This window comes from Neolamprologus brichardi, chromosome 2 (assembly GCF_056152115.1).
Source record: "Neolamprologus brichardi isolate AB-2024 chromosome 2, ASM5615211v1, whole genome shotgun sequence".
In the NCBI taxonomy this organism is placed as follows: Eukaryota; Metazoa; Chordata; class Actinopteri; order Cichliformes; family Cichlidae; genus Neolamprologus; species Neolamprologus brichardi.
In genome coordinates this window covers 34,675,056-34,697,500 of record NC_142105.1, presented here as the reverse complement: position 1 = coordinate 34,697,500, position 22,445 = coordinate 34,675,056, and the positions used below count along the sequence as shown (strand labels likewise).

The window sequence follows — 22,445 nt, the reverse complement described above, 5'->3', positions numbered from 1 at the left end:
TTTCACAGGATCGCAGCAGAGCAGAAAGGAACAGAACTCAAAGATATGCTAACGACGTAGAGGAACCTGAGTACGACGTGGTGGATAACCAGGAAGAAGTGCTTAATGTACGCATTCTTCCTGCGAGGCCCATAAATGATGACCAAGAGTATGCAGGTAGAAAGAACGTCTTTCATTTCTATTTTAATGTTAGTTTTGTTCATACTAACATCTACTACATCAGCTATAGCTTCATTTTAATTTCATGAGGTGAAAATGTATTTAAAGCGTCTTTAATGAGACCACTGAGAAAAGTTGTTTATTTGGTCCTAATAAAGCACATTAAAACATGAAAGTAATAGAATAGAATAGAATAGAATAGAATAGAATAGAATAGAATAGAATAGAATTCAACTTTATTGTCATTGCACATGCACAGGTACAGGGCAATGAAATGCAGTTTGCATCCATCCAGAAGTGCTTTAGTGATATAGATATATTACAATATATATTAGCAATAATATAGATATATTACAGAAATGGGTCTATTATGGTATGTTATAGTGTACACGGTATGAAGTATGTTATGAATATTCTATAACTATAAGTATGTACAGGCTATGAACAGGATATAAATATGAAATAAAAAAACTATACAGAAATCTGAGATATACAGTTATACAGAAATGTGAACTATGCAGGTTATAAACAGTTGTAGGATTAAAAATGATCGTATGTACAGAATGATTATTTACACAGAGCTATACAGTAGTGCAGTTAAGATCAGTGAGATATGTGGATAATTTCTACAGAGGCTATAAAGTGCTGTATAAGAGGAGCTTAGTGATTATTATTATGTTTAATAGTGTTTTATTATTTCCTTTTTTCATTATTATTTTAAATGTATACATATACAGTGGATTAAGGTCATACGTCCACAAGTAATTATTAAATGAATTGTTAAGCAGTTATCTTAATCTAAAACCACTAAAATGGTTTTAATAATTCCCAAACTTCTTCAAACTTGACTTAAAGTAGTATTTGTACTTGACACAGGGACACGGAGTCTATTTTACCTTCCTACACAGAAATGCTCTCATGAATGTAATTAGAATGAAGCTGAATGAAGTGCAGGGGGGAAAAAACAGATCTACCACAAACTGTGGTGAGAATGAAAGCAGCCTGGATCTGAGAAAGAGCTCATGCTGAGTGAGCATGATCTGCCAGTGGGTCTCCAGGGCCATCTGTTGGCTGAGTCAGACTGCGGGAGATTACAATTATCCAGCAGCTGGGGGGGAAGAGGGGGAAATGCTTTACTCTCCTGCTTGGATGTGGCCCGCAGCCAGGGGCCTCACAGCTGCATGTCTACAACTTTATAGTGAATGTGGCTTTTAAATTTGTTCACACTTGGAGCATTCTCCCTCTGTAATCAATACAGTCTGCTGCTGCAGTGCACTACTGGGACCGACATCGACCGACTTACAGCAATGATACAAACTCACAGGGTGTTTAAACTGTCAGCTTACACTGGAACTTCTTAAAGTACTATCATCACAGTCATTGATGAGAGTGTTTCTTTCTTAAGACAGGAATCTCCCAAGGTCATCATCAGCTCACAACCTCTCATCGCTCTCTCCTGTAAGCTTTCTTTTTCGGTCTTCTTTAATAAATATACAATTTGAATGGAACCACCTTACTGACCGTACTCCACATTTTGTTGTGCTCTTCAATCAATCAGGGTAACTCAAACATCCTCCCAAGATGTCCACCCAGAGAAACACCATTTTCAACAGGTAAATCTACAACGCATTTAAAATTGAGTGATTATTGTGGTAAAGACACTGAACAGTAGCAGTGAAATTCAAATCAGAGACATCTTTGTTTACCTTGAAAAACAAAACTATTAAATCACAGTTAATTAACAATTAAAATAACTTAATTACATAATCACGCACATCCATACTTTGCCTGGTAACAGCAGCTTGTGCTGGCAAATATGATCAATGAAAATGAGAAAACATTGGATAAATATTGAAGGTAACTCAGTCTTTGCAATGGCTTAATAATTTCTCTCTTCTTGGTTGCTGCTCATCTAAGCACAGAGTCACTTAGACGGCATTACTCATGCTGAAAACCCATATGCTGCAACTAACTTCATTAGTTAGTCGCCCTTGCACCTTTGCAGTGCCAGGGTGGGCAGCGACTAGCTAATGAACACAGTGAAGCAAATACTAGCTCTAATTGTCGCTTAAGATCAAAGAAGAATGAAAAGAAAGTACTTCAAAAGAAATCTGAAGTTGTGTTTTACACTTGACTGACAAAGTAGGAAAGTCAACTCCACCTATTTAGTGGCAGCTGTCGATATTCAGCTAGTTTTTAACTCAACCAGATAACATGAAGTTATGTAGTTCATTTCATCAGTCTGTATGTCTTTTTGTTGTACTGTTTGTGGTAATGCTCAGAAATGAATGGATAGATATATTGTAATTTTTGAATGGATAGATTGACATGACAAGTTTACCAGAGATGGCACAGAGGGCGACATAGAGGTGACTGCACCACTGGGAAGGGCGAACATTTAAAATGAATAAACATTTCCAAAATGGGATCCAGATAAACCTCTCATCCATGCACGGTGTGGTGAGAAATATTCAGCCTCTAGTAATGTGCAGTCTTTGGCTACTCTTTTTTTCTGTTTAATTTAATGCAGCTTAACATAAAATACTTTTTCTCATAGATTTACAGCTTCTGGTCTCAGTAGATTTGGCATCCTCTAACACTAAAGCTGATTATTACAGATTAATTGAAGGATACTGGTTGTCTTTAGTTAAATGTACTGTAATGTTTTCCGTAAACGGAGCAAAAGCTGATTCTGTCCCAGAAGAACCTTTTCACCTTTGTCTTCTGTGTTTGAAACACAGCACCTGTGATAAATAGAGATCTGAAGCCTGGCCGACAAAAGATGAAAACAGGTAACATCTCAGCTGACTGAAATTGTTTTGCCTTTCTGGGTCACAGTTTAAATCTCATATTGTATATTCACGTGGTGTAGTTACAGATAGGAGGATCCCACCTGTGCCAAAAGGAGACCAGGTAACTTCACGTGCCAAACAATACAGTTGTACTACTGTTTGTTTGTTTTTTATCTTTCAATAAATTGTAATGCTGACAAACTATTAAAAAGGTGACCAACTTTTTCTCTTTCTAACATTACAGCACTCACAAAGGTAATTTGCTAAATTATTGTTTAAGTTACTCATTGTTGTATTTATCTGCCTTATGGATGCACTTACTGTTTGATTCTTTGTTCCTGCAGGAGTTTGCAATCACCATCACCTTTTACCCTGGAGTTGGTCAACGTCTTGTCTGGAAAGGCTGCACAGCAAGGTTGCAGGAGAGAGTGAGTACTGTTTTATTTTATATGTAGAACCTGACACTTGTCCCAGTTCCCTGTGGTTTTAATTTGCTGGAGTTGACGATAACCCAGTGTGACTTTTTCCCCTGCAATAATGGTGTAAAGCAAAAACAACACCCACAGTTTGTACAGTGTAGCGATGACACCATCTGCTGGTTGGAAAGATTATCACAGAAAATGCTGGAGGCTCTTCTGACATGTTATTTAATGTCATTTGATTTCAGCAGAGAGCACGGGACCACTAGAAATGTAAGTAGCTAAAAATGCTGAACCTATTAGAAGGTGTTGTTTGCATTTTATTCACCATCTCTTAACAAACTAGGTCCTATGAAAGATACTGTAAAATAAACATGCTTTCCTTATTCATATATACATTTGATTTTATTCTACAAATTTCACCATGCATTGTCATTTAACTCAATTTTTATACTTTTAACAGGCAGAGTTTAGTTCACATATGAAAGGTAAGATAAAAATCACAGCCTCTTGTGATAAAGTGTCACCAATAATTGTTTACAACTGTATTAACACATAAAGGTTTTTTTAGGTCCACTCAGTTCTGAAAGTCTTACACACGGCAGTTACAGGCATTCACTGGATTTGGAGTCTCACTTAGAAAGAAGGTCTGACTTTATATTTTCAGGCTTCTCAAGATGCTTTTTTAAATGTCTTATTTACATGCATCTTTTCCGTCTTTTATTTAGGACCCATCAAAGTCTAGGTAAGTATCTTTGGGCTCATCATTATCAGTCATTATACAGTTACTGACTTAATAAGTCTCCCCTGACATCTACTTAAAGAAAGGGTCCCATCGAAACGCCATCACCATGAATGGCCTCAGACAAAAGAAGACTTTGACCAGCACGACTTTGTCCCAATGGAAAAGCCTCAACAGGTACATGTGCTGCTACAGTCATGTGAAAAAGAAAGTTTTTGTTGAAGTATGTCTGTAAAGGTTCTCAGTCATCCAGGTCATCGTACTCTAAGGAGCTTGGAAAGAAGCGTCTGGACTTCTTTAAGTTTCCTTGAAGACTTTTCACCTCTCATCCAAGAAGCTTCTTCAGTTCTAAGAGCAAATGCTGGATAGTCCCAGATTCCCAGCCCTATGGGAGTGTCCCCAAGAGGGTCATGTGCCCCCTACGGATCCTCTACCTAATCACATGAGCCAAGGTGTGAAAGTGTGTGTGAGTCACAATCAGCCAAGGTTTCAGGTGAACCCACTGTGAAACTAGCCCAATGGGTTCACAACATGGAAGAGCCACCTCCACGGGACACAACTCGCATGCATCTAAAGGACAAAGGTCATTGTTTCAAGGACGCCAATGTTCACATTTTGGACAGAGAAGACAGACGGTTTGAAAGAGGAGTGAAAGAAGCATCTATGTCCACTGTGAGTGGCCATCTTTGAACAGAGAAGGTGGTTTACGACACCAACTGTCTGCCATCTATAATCCAGTTTTGAGATCCCTCCCCAGACGCCTTAACACCCACTCACATCCTGGGCCATCTGACCTCAGTAAATCACATGACAGTGTGGGGATAGGTTTCACAGTGGGTTCACCTGAAACCTTGGCTGATTGTGACCCACACCCACTTTCACACCTTGGCTCGTGTGATTCGGTAGAGGATCAAGAGGGGGTCCATGACCCTCTTGGGGGCACTCCCATAGGGCTTAAAATCTGGGACTCTCCACCAACTGCTCTTAGAACTGAAGAAGCTTCTTGGATGAGAGGGGAAACATCTTCAAGGAAACTTAAAGAAGTCCAGACGCTTTTCTTTCCAAACTTAAAATTTTCATAGAACTCTAAAAAAGACATTTGAAAGGTTAAGTGATTCAGGATTCAAGAATGACTTTAAAGGACTTTACCAGTCCCTTGTGTCATTGTGGAGGAATTTTGGCCCACTCTTCTCTTGCTTCAGTTCATTGAGGTTTGCAGGCATTCGTTCGTGTGCAGCTTTCTTAGCGTCCCACCGTCTATTTTAATCAGGTTGAGGTCTGGACTTTGACTGGGTCATTCGTTGTAGATTTGCTGCTGTACTTGGGATAATTTTCCCGGTTGCATGATCCAGTTTCAGTCATGCTTTAGCTGTTGGACAGAAGGCCTTAGACTTCACTTAAGAATACTTTGGTATGCAGCGGAGTTTATGATCAACTGCACAGGTCCTGTGACTGCAAAACAAGCCCCAACCATCATACCTCCACCACCAGTTGGTAAGAGGTGTTTGCACTGACATGCTATGTTTAGCATGTGGCAGCAGCAAGTATCTTTGCTACTATGAGTCACTTCAGTATTGCATAGACACAGTTCTTAACACCTATTATTCAGTAGGAGAGCTTAATTAGCAGATGCACTATTCTCTTCAGCTGGCACTTCTCCTCAACCACTTTGCTCCACCTTTCCCTCCAGCAGCTGAGCCAAGAAATTACACCTCGCCACCACAGTTGCACAGTCCACTATGGCCAAATATCTCCACTTTGGTCTCATCAGTCCAAAGGAGACTGTTCCTGAGATGTTGTGGTTTGTTAAGATGCAACTTTGCAGACTTGCAGCCATGCTACTACGTTTCTTCAGAAAGAAGTAGCTTTCTACTGGTAACCCTTTCAAAAAAAGCCAAACATGTTCATTCTTTTTCTAATTGTACATTCAAGAGCTTTAAGATTCAGCATGTTAACTGAGGCCTGTAGAGTCTAAGATGTAGCTCTTGGGTATTTTTCACTTATTTTGCAGCACCTGGCAATGCACAGTTTGACCTTGGGGTGAATTTCTTGGGGGAATCCACTCCTGGGAAAACTGTAGTATTGTGTAAACAAACACCTGAATAATCATTTCCAGCAAAATGCCAAAGCTTCTGTGTTTTTAGAGATGATCACATGTGCTGATGATCAGGTAATCAAGTGTATTGGCATCACCTGGCTGCTAATTAGCCCTTTAATTCCTATGGAAACAGTGGAGGTGTATTTAATTTTTCACAACTATCCATAATTAACCCAAACTAATCCTGTAATCAAGAATGATATCCATCACAACGTGATATTAACTAGCTTTGAATCCACTGATCAATGAACTTTTCTGGCAGACCTGTGAGGAAGATTGGTACATCGGGACATGTAATCGAGCAGATGCTGAGCACGCCTTGCACCTGGTGAACAAGGTATATCAATAAGGACTCTAAATATAAAAAAATATATAAATAAAAATATAACTGAACATGTCTTAAGCTTGGGCAGATGTTAAACATAGTTATTTGGATCAGTTGAAAGTGTAAAAACAACCCACCAAAAGCAGTTTAACAGAAGTATTCTTTCCTTTCTGTAACTCCTCCCATTAGGATGGTGCATTTTTGGTACGAGACTGCTCCACCAACAGCAACTTTGAACCCTTGGTATTGGTTGTGTATCATGAGAAGAAGGTTTACAATGTCAAAATTCGGTTTGTCGAGAGCACAAAAAAGTACGCATTGGGCACAGGATATCGTTCAAATGATGTGAGTGAACACATTTCAGAAAATGTTTCATTAAGAACCCTCAATCGCACTATATTTACTCTAATTCCCTTTATTTTTCCTCAGATGTTTGACTCTGTGGCAGACATCATCAAGTTCCACTCCATATTTCCAATAACACTTGTCAGTGGGAGAACCGCGATGGGAAACAAGTACCCAGACAACTGTGTGCTGACATTTCCTATAACAAAAGGGGATGTTGAACGGTTGCTACAATAACATGTGAACCCTGCCAACAAAGATTTGTCAATGTGCTTCTTGTGTCATGTGTGTTCACAGTTCCACAAAAACTGTAGCGCTGTCATTCTGAGCAAGTTGGGGTGGATGGATTTTGTAAAAGAAAAATATATACGTTGATCAGACGTTCCTATAATTTCTGGTTATTTTGATAATAATGTGCTAATGGTTTTTAAATTAACCCCATAGACAAGTTGTTCTCAAATTCTTTGGGTCCAGTGACACAAAACCTCCTATAATCATAATATCGATTTGGCTGGTTCTGCCACAGCATTCGAAAATCTTCCCACACCTGCTAGCTACCAGGCTAATAAACTAGCAAGTGAGTCACAATCATATCAGTTCCTCCTGTTCCTCCATAATGTGGTAGCAATTACTGGATAAAATGTTTTTGTTATTGAATCAAATGGTCCCCAATCTGTAAAATGCACTTTTTAATGATCTAGCGCAATTTAACAAATTATTTTACAGATCATTGTCCCCCAGACCCGATTAGAGACCCACTTCTCTCTGACAGATAATAGTGATCTACCCTAATTATCCTAATTTAATGTCTTCAACTTGTATATTTTGTAGCAACAATCTAAAATAAAAAGTCTGTAACTGTACAATTATACAAACCAAAAAGCTAGAACCAAATAGCGTAATCTTTGGTCATTTTTTGCTTTATATGGATATGTGTATAAACATATATCTACTGAGAAACAAAATAAATATTAAATATTAATCTCTTAAATACTAATCTGGTTTTTGGACAGTTGATTTGGAATTCAGTTAAACACTGATCATGAATCCATATATAAAAGTTAGCATTTTCATGTGTTTCGCCTCCTTGTATACTTTTCTTGGCAGGAATGGACTTCCATACCTACGTCACATTTTCCTTTCTTTTTTTTTTTCTTAAATCAGACTTACTTACCTGTCCTTATTTTTAACCAGCACAATGCTGTTTTTCAGTCATGAACTGCATGAAATGTTATAAAGATTTTATTTGGGGGTGACCGTGGCTCAGGGGGTTGGGAAGCGTATCTGTAACCGGAAGGTCGCTGGTTTGATTCCCGGGCTCTCTGTCCTGGTCGTTGTGTCCTTGGGCAAGACACTTCACCTACCGCCTACTGGTGTTGTCCAGAGGGGCCGATGGCGCGATATGGCAGCCTCGCTTCTGTCAGTCTGCCCCAGGGCAGCTGTGGCTACATCTGTAGCTGCCTCCACCAATGTATGAATGTGAGAGTGAATGAATAGTGGAATTGTAAAGCGCTTTGGGTGCCTTGAAAAGCGCTATATAAATCCAATCCATTATTATTATTATTTTTATTTTATCACGATTTTATTTTAAATTATTACAAGAGTTAGGAAATTCCCCGTGCTGGGTTTCAGTTAGCTTGACTCAGTGCCATTCAGTGGCTCTGGCTTAAGTGCAGTGAATTGATTTAGAGAGTGCTCTGCAGGTAAGGTTTCTGTTGGTAACTTAACTAAAGATGGCAAGTGAAACCATTTATAACATTTAACTAAAGTTTACTAATTTTCACAATATAAGCAGAAAAATTGACAGATTGAAAGCCACTTTTACAAACTAAATAGCAAATTTAAGGCTAAACAAACTACTTCAAGTCACATGATTGATGGAGTGAGTGTTTGATTGATTTTTTATTGACTGACAATACTTTATTTATCCAGAGGGAAATTGTTTAAAAGGCTACCAGACAATCTGGTGCCATCATGAGCACCCTTTCTGACCATACATAGAATACACAAACATAACACTGGGAAGACAGGTAGGGGAGGTACAAAAAAAACAATGGAAATACACAATACACGAGGAAAGAGGAGAAAAAAGATATCCTCGCAGACTGAGCTCCTAGGGGAGAGCAGTTTGAGAGCAGAAATAAAAACACCTCAGCACAGAAAGCACATAAATCTTCACATCTTACAACGTAAAAGCTACGAATCTAGCTATTGGCCCATTCTCTCCATCTTACTTTAACTTCCCCTACCCTAACCTGTACTTGGCTACACTACCATCACAAAATATAATATATCAGATTTTGTGAGGCGAGGACTGTTGCTTTGTGAACAAACCACGGATCACTAGCTAGCTGAAAAAACTGTTTAATAAAAAAACGAAACCCTTCAGGTCTGGAAAAACAGAAAAACCTGAACATACAGCATACAAAAAAGGGCTGAGCCAACTCTGAAGCTGAAAGGCTTCAACATGAGTGCCAAAATGTTGAAGTTCTTCTTTTAGTCAGATTGTGGTGAGCTCCTAAGGGACAAGAATAAAAGCTGGTGACACCAACATGATCACGTGACATCCTCTTACTTTGCTTGCGTAACCTGTAGGGTTCAACAAGGTTCAGTCCTGGGTCCATTATTATTTTCCTTTTATACATTTTTGCTAGCCAGTGTCATTCAAACTTTTTCTGGCAATTCTTGTAATTTGTATGCTGACGACATTCAGCTGTACACATCTTTTAATCCTGATCAGCTGGATAGGTTGTCCACTCCAGTTGATGGTCTATCCTGGATTTTATGGAACGCCAGGACTGCCATAATGAATTAATTAAATACACCATTAAATAATTAATTAAATGAGCTTCGGGTTTAAAAAAGGTTTATAAACAGAGTTCAGGTTTTCAGTCCTTCTGAAACTCACCGCGGAAGGAAGAAGTAACGTTACTAATACCACTCTGTACTCCGTTACACGTAAAAGTAAAAGTGCTGCCTGGAAATATTACTTTGTGGAGGTAAGCATCAACAACAAAGAGCTCTCAGTTCTCACTCCTTCTTTATTCCTCTCCAACATCAACTGCACATATCGCGCCACAAAACACAGGAACACACTTCCTCAACACTGGGTGTGAGTGGAGCCCTCTAGTGGTCCACCACACATGCCCGCTTAAGCAAACGGCCGGAACGGCTGAACCGGGGTGGTGGGGAACTGACAGAGGGCAACCCAGCCCGGGAGCGAGGCTGGCACTGGCGGTCAGAAAAAGCTGCAGACGACTCGGACTCCGTTGATTGTGGGTCGCTCCTGGGGGAAAAAACAGAATCCATCAGCCCGGTGGCAGGTGGGTGGCCGCGGCGAGGGGCCTGGGCCAGGACCACCTGATCCTCTTGCATAACATGTGCAGGCTTAAGTCTATCAACAGAGACAACCTCCTGCCGACCGCCAAAGTCCAAAATGAAATGTTTGTTGCCTGGTTTAAGAACCCTGTATGGCCCGTCATATGGTGGACGCAGCGGAGTCCTATGGGCATCGTGCCTGACGAAAACGAAACGAGCAGAGTCCAACGAACTCAGAACAAAAGTGTCAGGCAGGCAGTGGTGAACAGGACCAGGAACAGGAAATGAGTCTCTTGGGGGTTGAAAAGGCAACAAAGAGGTATCGAAACATGGGGGAGGGCTCTCAGGTAAGAATTCCCCGGGGACCCGGAGGGGCTGGCCGAGGACCAGTTCAGCCGGGGAAACCCCGAGGTCTTCTTTAACCGCGCTACGCAATCCCAGCAAAACCCACGGAAGACGGTCGCCACCTGTTAAGGAAGCCCGGAGCTTCCCATTGATTAATGTGATGATGGATCGATCCGCTGACTATAGATTGATTGAAAACACTGAAACCTCCACAGTGTTTGTTTATTATCAACAATTAATTAAAATGATACAGAGAAAAACAACAGATTGGCTGGTGTGAGAAACTGAAACCAGGAAATGATTTTACATGAACAATGATTTAACACAGAATCGATCATGTTCTGATCAATCAGCTGATCAATAACCCTGTTTCAGTGACCATGAAGAATCCGAATTTCAAAGACGAGGTGATGAAGATTCTGGAGGAAGCGCCGAACGCCAGGAAAGCTCTGCTGGAAAACTACAACAACCTGCTGAAGTTGGACGACTACTGCCAAAACAACTACATAAAGGTACTACTACTACTGCTGCTACTGCCACAACTACATAAAGGTACTACTACTGCTGCTACTGCCACAACTACATAAAGGTACTACTACTGCTGCTACTGCCACATCTACATAAAGGTACTACTACTGCTGCTACTGCCACATCTACATAAAGGTACTACTGCTACTGCCACAACTACATAAAGGTACTACTACTACTGCTGCTACTGCCACAACTACATAAAGGTACTACTGCTACTGCCACAACTACATAAAGGTACTACTACTACTGCTGCTACTGCCACAACTACATAAAGGTACTACTGCTACTGCCACAACTACATAAAGGTACTACTACTACTGCTGCTACTGCCACAACTACATAAAGGTACTACTACTGCTGCTACTGCCACAACTACATAAAGGTACTACTACTGCCACAACTACATAAAGGTACTACTACTACTGCTGCTACTGCCACAACTACATAAAGGTACTACTACTGCTGCTACTGCCACAACTACATAAAGGTACTACTACTACTGCTGCTACTGCCACAACTACATAAAGGTACTACTACTACTGCTGCTACTGCCACAACTACATAAAGGTACTACTACTACTGCTGATACTGCCACAACAACTTCATAAAGGTACTACTATTACTGCTATTACTACTGCTATTACTACTGCTACTACTACTGCTACTCCTGCTACTACTACTACTACTGCTACTACTGTTACTGCTACTGCTACTAATACCACTACTACTACTACTACTGCTGCTACTGCTACTAATACCACTACTACTACTACTACTGCTACTCCTGCTATTACTACTACTACTACTGCTACTAATACCACTACTACTACTACTACTACTACTACTGCTACTACTGTTACTGCTGCTGCTACTAATACCACTACTACTACTACTGCTACTGCTACTACTGTTACTGCTACTACTGCTACTGCTGCTGCTACTACTACTACTACTACTACTACTGCTACTACTGTTACTGCTACTACTACTACTGCCTCTACTGTTACTGCTGCTGCTACTAATACCACTACTACTACTGCTACTACTGTTACTGCTACTACTGTTACTGCTTCTGCTACTAATACCACTACTACTGCTACTACTACTACTACTACTACTGTTACTGCTACTACTGTTACTGCTTCTGCTACTAATACCACTACTACTACTACTGCTACTGTTACTACTGTTACTGCTACTACTACTACTGCCTCTACTGTTACTGCTGCTGCTACTAATACCACTACTACTACTACTACTACTACTGCTACTACTGTTACTGCTACTACTGTTACTGCTTCTGCTACTAATACCACTACTACTACTACTGCTACTGTTACTGCTACTACTGTTACTGATACTACTGCTACTGCTACTACTGTTACTGCTGCTGCTACTAATACCACTACTACTACTACTACTGCTACTGCTACTAATACCACTACTACTACTACTACTACTACTACTACTGCTTCTACTACTGTTACTGCTGCTGCTACTAATACCACCACTACTACTACTACTACTACTACTGCTACTGCTACTAATACCACTACTACTACTGCTACTGCTACTAATACCACTACTACTACTTCTGCTACTGCTACTGCTGCTACTACTGTTACTGCTGCTGCTACTAATACCACTACTCCTACTACTGCTACTCCTACTACTACTACTACTACTACTGTTACTGTTGCTACTACTAATACTACCACTACTACTACTGTTACTGCTGCTGCTACTACTGTTACTGCTTCTGCTACTAATACCACTACTACTACTACTACTGCTACTACTGTTACTGCTGCTGCTACTAATACCACTACTACTACTACTACTGCTACTGCTACTAATACCACTACTACTACTACTACTACTACTACTACTGCTTCTACTACTGTTACTGCTGCTGCTACTAATACCACCACTACTACCACTACTACTACTACTGCTACTGCTACTAATACCACTACTACTACTACTACTACCGCTACTGCTACTAATACCACTACTACTACTACTGCTACTGCTACTGCTGCTACTACTGTTACTGTTGCTACTACTAATACTACCACTACTACTACTGTTGCTGCTGCTGCTACTACTGTTACTGCTACTGCTACTAATACCACTACTACTACTACTACTGCTACTACTGTTACTGCTTCTGCTACTAATACTACTACTACTCCTACTACTACTACTGCTACTACTGCTACTCCTACTACTGCTACTCCTACTACTACTACTACTGCTACTACTGCTACTCCTACTACTGCTACTCCTACTACTACTGTTACTGTTGCTACTACTAATATTACCACTACTACTACTGTTACTGTTGCTACTACTACTACTACTGCTACTACTGTTACTGCTTCTGCTACTAATACTACTACTACTCCTACTACTACTACTGCTACTACTGCTACTCCTACTACTACTACTCCTACTACTACTACTACTGCTACTACTGCTACTCCTACTACTGCTACTCCTACTACTACTGTTACTGTTGCTACTACTAATATTACCACTACTACTACTGTTACTGTTGCTACTACTACTACTACTGCTACTACTGTTACTGCTTCTGCTACTAATACTACTACTACTCCTACTACTACTACTGCTACTACTGCTACTCCTACTACTACTACTCCTACTACTACTACTACTGCTACTACTGCTACTCCTACTACTGCTACTCCTACTACTACTACTACTGTTACTGTTGCTACTACTACTACTACTGCTACTACTGTTACTGCTGCTGCTACTAATACCACTACTACTACTACTACTACTGCTACTACTGTTACTGCTGCTGCTACTAATACCACTACTCCTACTACTGCTACTCCTACTACTACTACTACTACTACTGTTACTGTTGCTACTACTAATACTACCACTACTACTACTGTTACTGCTGCTGCTACTACTGTTACTGCTTCTGCTACTAATACCACTACTACTACTACTACTGCTACTACTGTTACTGCTGCTGCTACTAATACCACTACTACTACTACTACTGCTACTGCTACTAATACCACTACTACTACTACTACTACTACTACTACTGCTTCTACTACTGTTACTGCTGCTGCTACTAATACCACTACTACTACTACTACTACTACTGCTACTGCTACTAATACCACTACTACTACTACTGCTACTGCTACTAATACCACTACTACTACTACTACTACTGCTACTGCTACTAATACCACTACTACTACTACTGCTACTGCTACTGCTGCTACTACTGTTACTGTTGCTACTACTAATACTACCACTACTACTACTGTTGCTGCTGCTGCTACTACTGTTACTGCTACTGCTACTAATACCACTACTACTACTACTACTGCTACTACTGTTACTGCTTCTGCTACTAATACTACTACTACTCCTACTACTACTACTGCTACTACTGCTACTCCTACTACTGCTACTCCTAGTACTACTACTACTGCTACTCCTACTACTGCTACTCCTACTACTACTGTTACTGTTGCTACTACTAATATTACCACTACTACTACTGTTACTGTTGCTACTACTACTACTACTGCTACTACTGTTACTGCTTCTGCTACTAATACTACTACTACTCCTACTACTACTACTGCTACTACTGCTACTCCTACTACTACTACTCCTACTACTACTACTACTGCTACTACTGCTACTCCTACTACTGCTACTCCTACTACTACTACTACTGTTACTGTTGCTACTACTAATATTACCACTAATACTACTTTTACTGTTGCTACTACTACTACTACTGCTACTACTGTTACTGCTGCTGCTACTAATACCACTACTACTACTACTACTACTGCTACTACTGTTACTGCTGCTGCTACTAATACCACTACTACTACTACTACTACTGCTACTACTGTTACTGCTTCTGCTACTAATACTACTACTACTCCTACTACTACTACTACTGCTACTACTGCTACTCCTACTACTGCTACTCCTACTACTACTACTACTGTTACTGTTGCTACTACTAATACTACCACTAATACTACTGTTACTGTTGCTACTACTAATACCACTACTACTACTACTACTACTGCTACTACTGTTACTGCTGCTGCTACTAATACCACTACTACTACTACTACTACTGCTACTACTGTTACTGCTGCTGCTACTAATACCACTACTACTACTACTACTACTACTGTTACTGCTTCTGCTACTAATACTACTACTACTCCTACTACTACTACTACTACTACTACTACTGCTACTACTGTTACTGCTGCTGCTACTAATACCACTACTACTACTACTACTACTACTACTGTTACTGCTTCTACTACTAATACCACTACTACTACTACTACTACTGCTACTACTGTTACTGTTGCTACTACTAATACCACTACTACTACTACTACTACTGCTACTCCTACTACTGCTACTCCTACTACTACTACTACTGTTACTGTTGCTACTACTAATACTACCACTACTACTACTGTTACTGCTGCTGCTACTAATACCACTACTACTACTACTACTGCTACTACTGTTACTGCTACTGCTACTAATACCACTACTACTACTACTACTGCTACTACTGTTACTGCTTCTGCTACTAATACTACTACTACTCCTACTACTACTACTGCTACTACTGCTACTCCTACTACTGCTACTCCTACTACTACTACTACTGCTACTACTGCTACTCCTACTACTGCTACTCCTACTACTACTGTTACTGTTGCTACTACTAATATTACCACTACTACTACTGTTACTGTTGCTACTACTACTACTACTGCTACTACTGTTACTGCTTCTGCTACTAATACTACTACTACTCCTACTACTACTACTGCTACTACTGCTACTCCTACTACTACTACTACTGCTACTACTGCTACTCCTACTACTGCTACTCCTACTACTACTACTACTGTTACTGTTGCTACTACTAATATTACCACTACTACTACTTTTACTGTTGCTACTACTACTACTACTGCTACTACTGTTACTGCTGCTGCTACTAATACCACTACTACTACTACTACTACTGCTACTACTGTTACTGCTGCTGCTACTAATACCACTACTACTACTACTACTACTGCTACTACTGTTACTGCTTCTGCTACTAATACTACTACTACTCCTACTACTACTACTACTGCTACTACTGCTACTCCTACTACTGCTACTCCTACTACTACTACTACTGTTACTGTTGCTACTACTAATACTACCACTAATACTACTGTTACTGTTGCTACTACTAATACCACTACTACTACTACTACTACTGCTACTACTGCTACTACTGTTACTGCTGCTGCTACTAATACCACTACTACTACTACTACTACTGCTACTACTGTTACTGCTGCTGCTACTAATACCACTACTACTACTACTACTACTACTGTTACTGCTTCTGCTACTAATACTACTACTACTCCTACTACTACTACTACTACTGCTACTACTGCTACTACTGTTACTGCTGCTGCTACTAATACCACTACTACTACTACTACTACTACTACTACTGTTACTGCTTCTACTACTAATACCACTACTACTACTACTACTACTGCTACTACTGTTACTGTTGCTACTACTAATACCACTACTACTACTACTACTACTGCTACTCCTACTACTGCTACTCCTACTACTACTACTACTGTTACTGTTGCTACTACTAATACTACCACTACTACTACTGTTACTGCTGCTGCTACTAATACCACTACTACTACTACTACTGCTACTACTGTTACTGCTGCTGCTACTAATACCAGTACTACTACTACTACTACTGCTACTACTGTTACTGCTGCTGCTACTAATATCACTACTACTACTACTACTACTACTGTTACTGCTTCTGCTACTAATACTACTACTACTCCTACTACTACTACTACTACTGCTACTACTGCTACTCCTACTACTGCTACTCCTACTACTACTACTACTGTTACTGTTGCTACTACTAATACCACTACTACTACTACTACTACTGCTACTACTGTTACTGCTGCCGATACTAATACCACTACTACTACTACTACTACTGCTACTACTGTTACTGCTGCCGCTACTAATACCACTACTACTCCTACTACTACTACTACTGTTACTGTTGCTACTACTAATACTACCACTACTACTACTGTTACTGTTGCTGCTACTAATACCACTACTACTACTACTACTACTGCTACTACTGTTACTGCTGCTGCTACTAATACCACTACTACTACTACTACTACTGCTACTACTGTTACTGCTGCTGCTACTAATACCACTACTACTACTACTACTACTACTACTACTGTTACTGCTGCTGCTACTAATACCACTACTACTACTACTACTGCTACTACTGTTACTGCTGCTGCTACTAATACCAGTACTACTACTACTACTACTGCTACTACTGTTACTGCTGCTGCTACTAATATCACTACTACTACTACTACTACTACTGTTACTGCTTCTGCTACTAATACTACTACTACTCCTACTACTACTACTACTACTGCTACTACTGCTACTCCTACTACTGCTACTCCTACTACTACTACTACTGTTACTGTTGCTACTACTATTACCACTACTACTACTACTACTACTGCTACTACTGTTACTGCTGCCGATACTAATACCACTACTACTACTACTACTACTGCTACTACTGTTACTGCTGCCGCTACTAATACCACTACTACTCCTACTACTACTACTACTGTTACTGTTGCTACTACTAATACTACCACTACTACTACTGTTACTGTTGCTGCTACTAATACCACTACTACTACTACTACTACTGCTACTACTGTTACTGCTGCTGCTACTAATACCACTACTACTACTACTACTACTGCTACTACTGTTACTGCTGCTGCTACTAATACCACTACTACTACTACTACTACTGCTACTACTGTTACTGCTGCTGCTACTAATACCACTACTACTACTACTACTACTGCTACTACTGTTACTGCTTCTGCTACTAATACCACTACTACTACTACTGCTACTGTTGCTACTGCTTCTGCTACTAATACTACTACTACTCCTACTACTACTAATACCACTACTACTACTACTGCTACTACTGTTACTGCTGCTGCTACTAATACCACTACTACTACTACTACTACTGCTACTACTGTTACTGCCACTGCTACTAATACCACTACTACTACTACTACTGCTACTACTGTTACTGCTGCTGCTACTAATACCACTACTACTACTACTACTACTGCTACTACTGTTACTGCTGCTGCTACTAATACCACTACTACTACTACTACTACTGCTACTACTGTTACTGCTGCTGCTACTAATACCACTACTACTACTACTACTACTGCTACTACTGTTGCTACTGCTGCTACCTCTGCTTCAGTTCCTCATCCTGTTATTTGTAGATTTCAGCCCTTTAATTTTTTAGAGTGAATGAAAGAATGAAAACCTAAATGAAGTGATGATGAGCAGTTTTACTTTCAGGCTGATTCCATCAAAACTGATTCGTTGTGCTGTTGCTCTGTCGTTATCTGAGCTGCAGTTTAAACCTGTTGTCTGGGTCAAAGTCACATGACCTCTGCTGCGTCCTCAGAGCCTGTGGTTTAGTCTGAACCAGCTGCTGTATCCTGTAGAGGGCGCTGTTTCAGAGGTTTGACTTAACTTTAACTTGTTAAACTGCAGCTGGGCTCAGTGACAGAGCAGCAGCCCTGGGAGTTCAACATCACTCTACTCAACCAAAACTGATGTGAACAGAAAAACAAGTTCTTACCTGTTCTCCAGATCAAAACAGATAAAATTCCCGCCACAAAGTCTCAGAACTGTTTAAAATAGGAAGGCCAGCTGCAGCTGCAGGAGGCTGGCCTTTCAAAAACCTGTGGCTTCAGCCAATCAGATCCCAGAAAACCTACAGACTCATTCACAGCCACAACACACACACCCCACCCCCACACTCCCACCTCCTCCACACACACACACACACACACACACACACACACACACACACACACACCTGGCTGTCCTGAGAGTCAAATAAAAGAAAATGCTGTCAGGATTTTTATACCTTTTATTGGTGTAATACTGATCTTGGCCACAAGAGGCTGCAATGCACCACGTCCCCAGTCTAAATGGGTGATTTTAAATGTCTCCATGAACTCTAAACATAGGGTCTATGTATTGTGTGTAAGTATGTTACATAACATAAATATCATATCTTTCTTTTGGCGAAGGTGAAGGTTGTGTGTTTCGGAGGCTTTAGGAAGTTGGATGAGGTCATATAAAGAATGACAGCGTCAACAAGTCAAGGTGGATGGATGATGATGGATCAAACACAGGACGTCACCCAGGAGACTGGGGTTTGAATCCTGTTAACTTATTATTTTCAGTATTTTAATTATTTGTATTTTAGGTCTTTCTGAAAGAAAGCCTGATGGCAAAAATGTGACCAGAGACTGACGGGGGCAGTTAACACTTACTATGGTCCATCAGGATTTGTCTTGGTGCTCTCGATGGCCGACTTAGAAAAATTATCTTGGCCCCATCAAAAAATAATAATTTTTAAAAATCTCACTTGCCTTTCAGGGCCTGTGTAGTTTTTCCTGTTTGCATGTGTTGGAATCAAACTTCACTTTATCTTCAGAGTCAAACAAACAATGAAAACTCTCAGAATGAAGCTGGAGATGATTTTTAATAACATGACATCTGCTTCTTTTACAATCACAGACAAGAGCAAAGAAGTGAAGCACATAGTAATGATGATGATGACGAGTCAGTCCAGTCTGAAGCTTTTTGATTCAGATTGAAAGAAGTTAAAGAACAAACTCTGATCAGATCAAACTGTCCTGGATGTGTGATTGATAACTGATTTATTGAGTATTTCTTTGATTGTTAATTTACTTTAGTTATTTTAGTTCCACATCTATCTTGTTGATTCTCTCCTCAGTCACTTGATAGGTGGTTAGTTTCTGAGTGTGCGTTATGTTGTTGTTCCTGCAGAAATCTGCCTTTGATTGGGAGATGTCTAACCAAGTTTGTTGAGAATCTCCTCCAGTTTGGACTCCATGTTTTTCCATTTGGACTCCATCTTGTCCAGTTTGATGTCAGGCACAGGATGTTGTAAATCAGTCTCTGAAGCCACGCTAATCGTAGACTCCTTTTCACATGTGTCTCCATAGTAACCATCTGGGCACTCACACAGCCAATCATTGGAGTCCAGCAGCCTCTCACACTTTACTCCATTCTGACAGGGATCAGGGTTACAGACGGGTAAGGTTTGGGAATAATGCACAAAGAACCTGTATGCGAAGCCTCCCGACTTACAGTCGAAAGTCTGCAGGGCATCTGGAACTTTACCAAAGTCCTCTTTATAGCTGCTGTGCATTATTTTAAGAAACTCTCTTACAGGAACACCAGCAACCTCTCCACTGCATTGTGGTACTTGCTCTTCAATATAAACACACCCCATCCTCTCACTCAGAGGGTGGTTAACAGAATAACTTTGCCACATCTCTGAATCACAAGAATTCAACTGATTCCAAACTTGTACTTTTCTTTCTTCCTCTGTTTTCTGACTGTAGCCCACAGCCACAGTGATCTTCCCCGCGGGGACCTCCTTCATATTATAAAACATGTGATCGCCAACCCGATCTGTGTTGTACACCAGCACCACCCAGTTATACCAGTTGTACTTCTCATCTAGAGCCTTTTTCACCTGATAAGCAATGTCTTGTTTGTCGTCAGGATTCATTGCTTTTCCGATCTCCTCCACATCCTTCTTCATGTACTGTGTATAGTTTTTCATACAGAACTTCACAGCTGATATCTGAGCTTCAGAGACATTCTTGAACATCTTGGTTTGTTCAGCTTCTTTGTCTGACGGGTTAAAACCAACCAGATCCCAGTAGAGCTGGTTGAGTACCATCCCCCTCCACAGCAAGCTGCTGAAATATATGTTATATTTGCCGATCTCTCTAATGCTACATTTAAACTTCTTCCTCAGCAGGTCGTTGAGGTTTCCACTGAGAGACGTGCTGCTGACTGTCAGGTAATGATAGAGGTTGGCCACACTGGCCTCAACTGCTGTGTTCTCATAGTAGTTGGTGAATATCTCTGCCAGTCGGAGTTTGTCTTCAGCAGTGTTTACCAACCCACTGTTCTCACGGAACTCTTCAAACTTCTTCCAGGCGTTGAGGATGCGGACCTCATCTTGAGAATAGACGCTGGCGTAGTTGAACCATTCTACATCTGTTGCCAGGTTGGAGATCTGGAGGGAGAGAGAGTCCAGTTTCCTGTTCACCTCAGCAAACCCTTCCCTCAGCTCCTTCAGAGGGTTTTCTTGAGGGATGAAGGCCAAGACCACATTGACAATGGGCGAGACCAGACCTCCGATGACGGGTGCCAAGCTGGCGATATTGGAGATCTCCTTCAAGACACTTGACAATGTTTGAACATTTTTCTTTCCAATCCTGTCGCTGATGAAATTCAGAACATCTTTTGCAGTCTGCATAGATGCTGCGACCTCCTCTCTGGTACGGAAAGGCAGGGCTCTTTTTACCCTGTGTGGTGGAGACAGGTTGGTGGAGGTGGAGTCATGTGACCGAGCAGAGGAGGTCGTCCAGTAAAGAAGGAGGATCAGTGAAGCCAACAGCATGTATTTGTAGTGGTTTCTACAGTCAATGGTTCAGATTAAACCACAGGCTCTAAGGACGCAGCAGAGGTCATGTGACTTTGACCCAGAGAACAGGTTTAAACTGCAGCTCAGATAACGACAGAGCAGTGTAGTACAGAGTAGTATTAGTAGCAGTAGTAGTAGCAGTAATAGCAGTAGTAGCAGTAGTAGTAGTAGTACTAGTAGCAGTAGTAGTAGTAGTAGTAGTAGAAGTAGTAGCAGTAGTAGTAGTAGTACTAGTAGCAGTAGTAGTAGCAGTAATAGCAGTAGTAGCAGTAGTAGTAGTAGTACTAGTAGCAGTAGTAGTAGCAGTAATAGCAGTAGTAGCAGTAGTAGTAGTAGTACTAGTAGCAGTAGTAGTAGTAGTAGTAGTAGAAGTAGTAGCAGTACTAGTAGTAGTACTAGTAGCAGTAGTAGTAGCAGTAATAGCAGTAGTAGCAGTAGTAGTAGTAGTACTAGTACTAGTAGCAGTAGTAGTAGTAGTGGTATTAGTAGCAGCAGCAGTAACAGTAGTAGCAGTAGTAGTAGTAGTAATAGAAGTAGTAGCAGTAGTAGTAGTAGTACTAGTACTAGTAGCAGTAGTAGTAGTAGTACTAGTAGTAGTAGTAGTAGTAGTAGTAGTAGAAGTAGTAGAAGTAG

General features: G+C 40.5%; 2 protein-coding genes across 2 annotated transcripts in view; one reads left to right on the top strand and one right to left on the bottom strand.

The window, feature by feature from the left end:
* The window catches only part of clnk (cytokine-dependent hematopoietic cell linker), a 13,939-nt gene extending 6,104 nt beyond the window's left edge, over positions 1-7,835 (top strand). The window contains exons 3-17 of the mRNA XM_087829970.1: positions 9-156; positions 1,565-1,617; positions 1,718-1,772; positions 2,901-2,951; positions 3,032-3,072; positions 3,196-3,206; positions 3,296-3,379; positions 3,619-3,643; positions 3,834-3,858; positions 3,942-4,017; positions 4,099-4,115; positions 4,195-4,289; positions 6,473-6,547; positions 6,725-6,880; positions 6,965-7,835. Of these exons, the coding sequence (XP_087686096.1) occupies positions 9-156; positions 1,565-1,617; positions 1,718-1,772; positions 2,901-2,951; positions 3,032-3,072; positions 3,196-3,206; positions 3,296-3,379; positions 3,619-3,643; positions 3,834-3,858; positions 3,942-4,017; positions 4,099-4,115; positions 4,195-4,289; positions 6,473-6,547; positions 6,725-6,880; positions 6,965-7,117 (1,065 nt within the window). The 3' untranslated portion in view covers positions 7,118-7,835. The remainder of the gene's footprint in view (positions 1-8; positions 157-1,564; positions 1,618-1,717; positions 1,773-2,900; positions 2,952-3,031; positions 3,073-3,195; positions 3,207-3,295; positions 3,380-3,618; positions 3,644-3,833; positions 3,859-3,941; positions 4,018-4,098; positions 4,116-4,194; positions 4,290-6,472; positions 6,548-6,724; positions 6,881-6,964) is intronic.
* A 12,324-nt stretch (positions 7,836-20,159) lies between these two features.
* LOC148106225 (uncharacterized) lies at positions 20,160-21,788 on the bottom strand. The gene has a single exon (XM_087829954.1). The coding sequence runs from the start codon at positions 21,786-21,788 to the stop codon at positions 20,160-20,162; it is 1,629 nt and encodes a 542-aa protein (XP_087686080.1).
* Between the last annotated feature and the right edge of the window lie 657 nt (positions 21,789-22,445).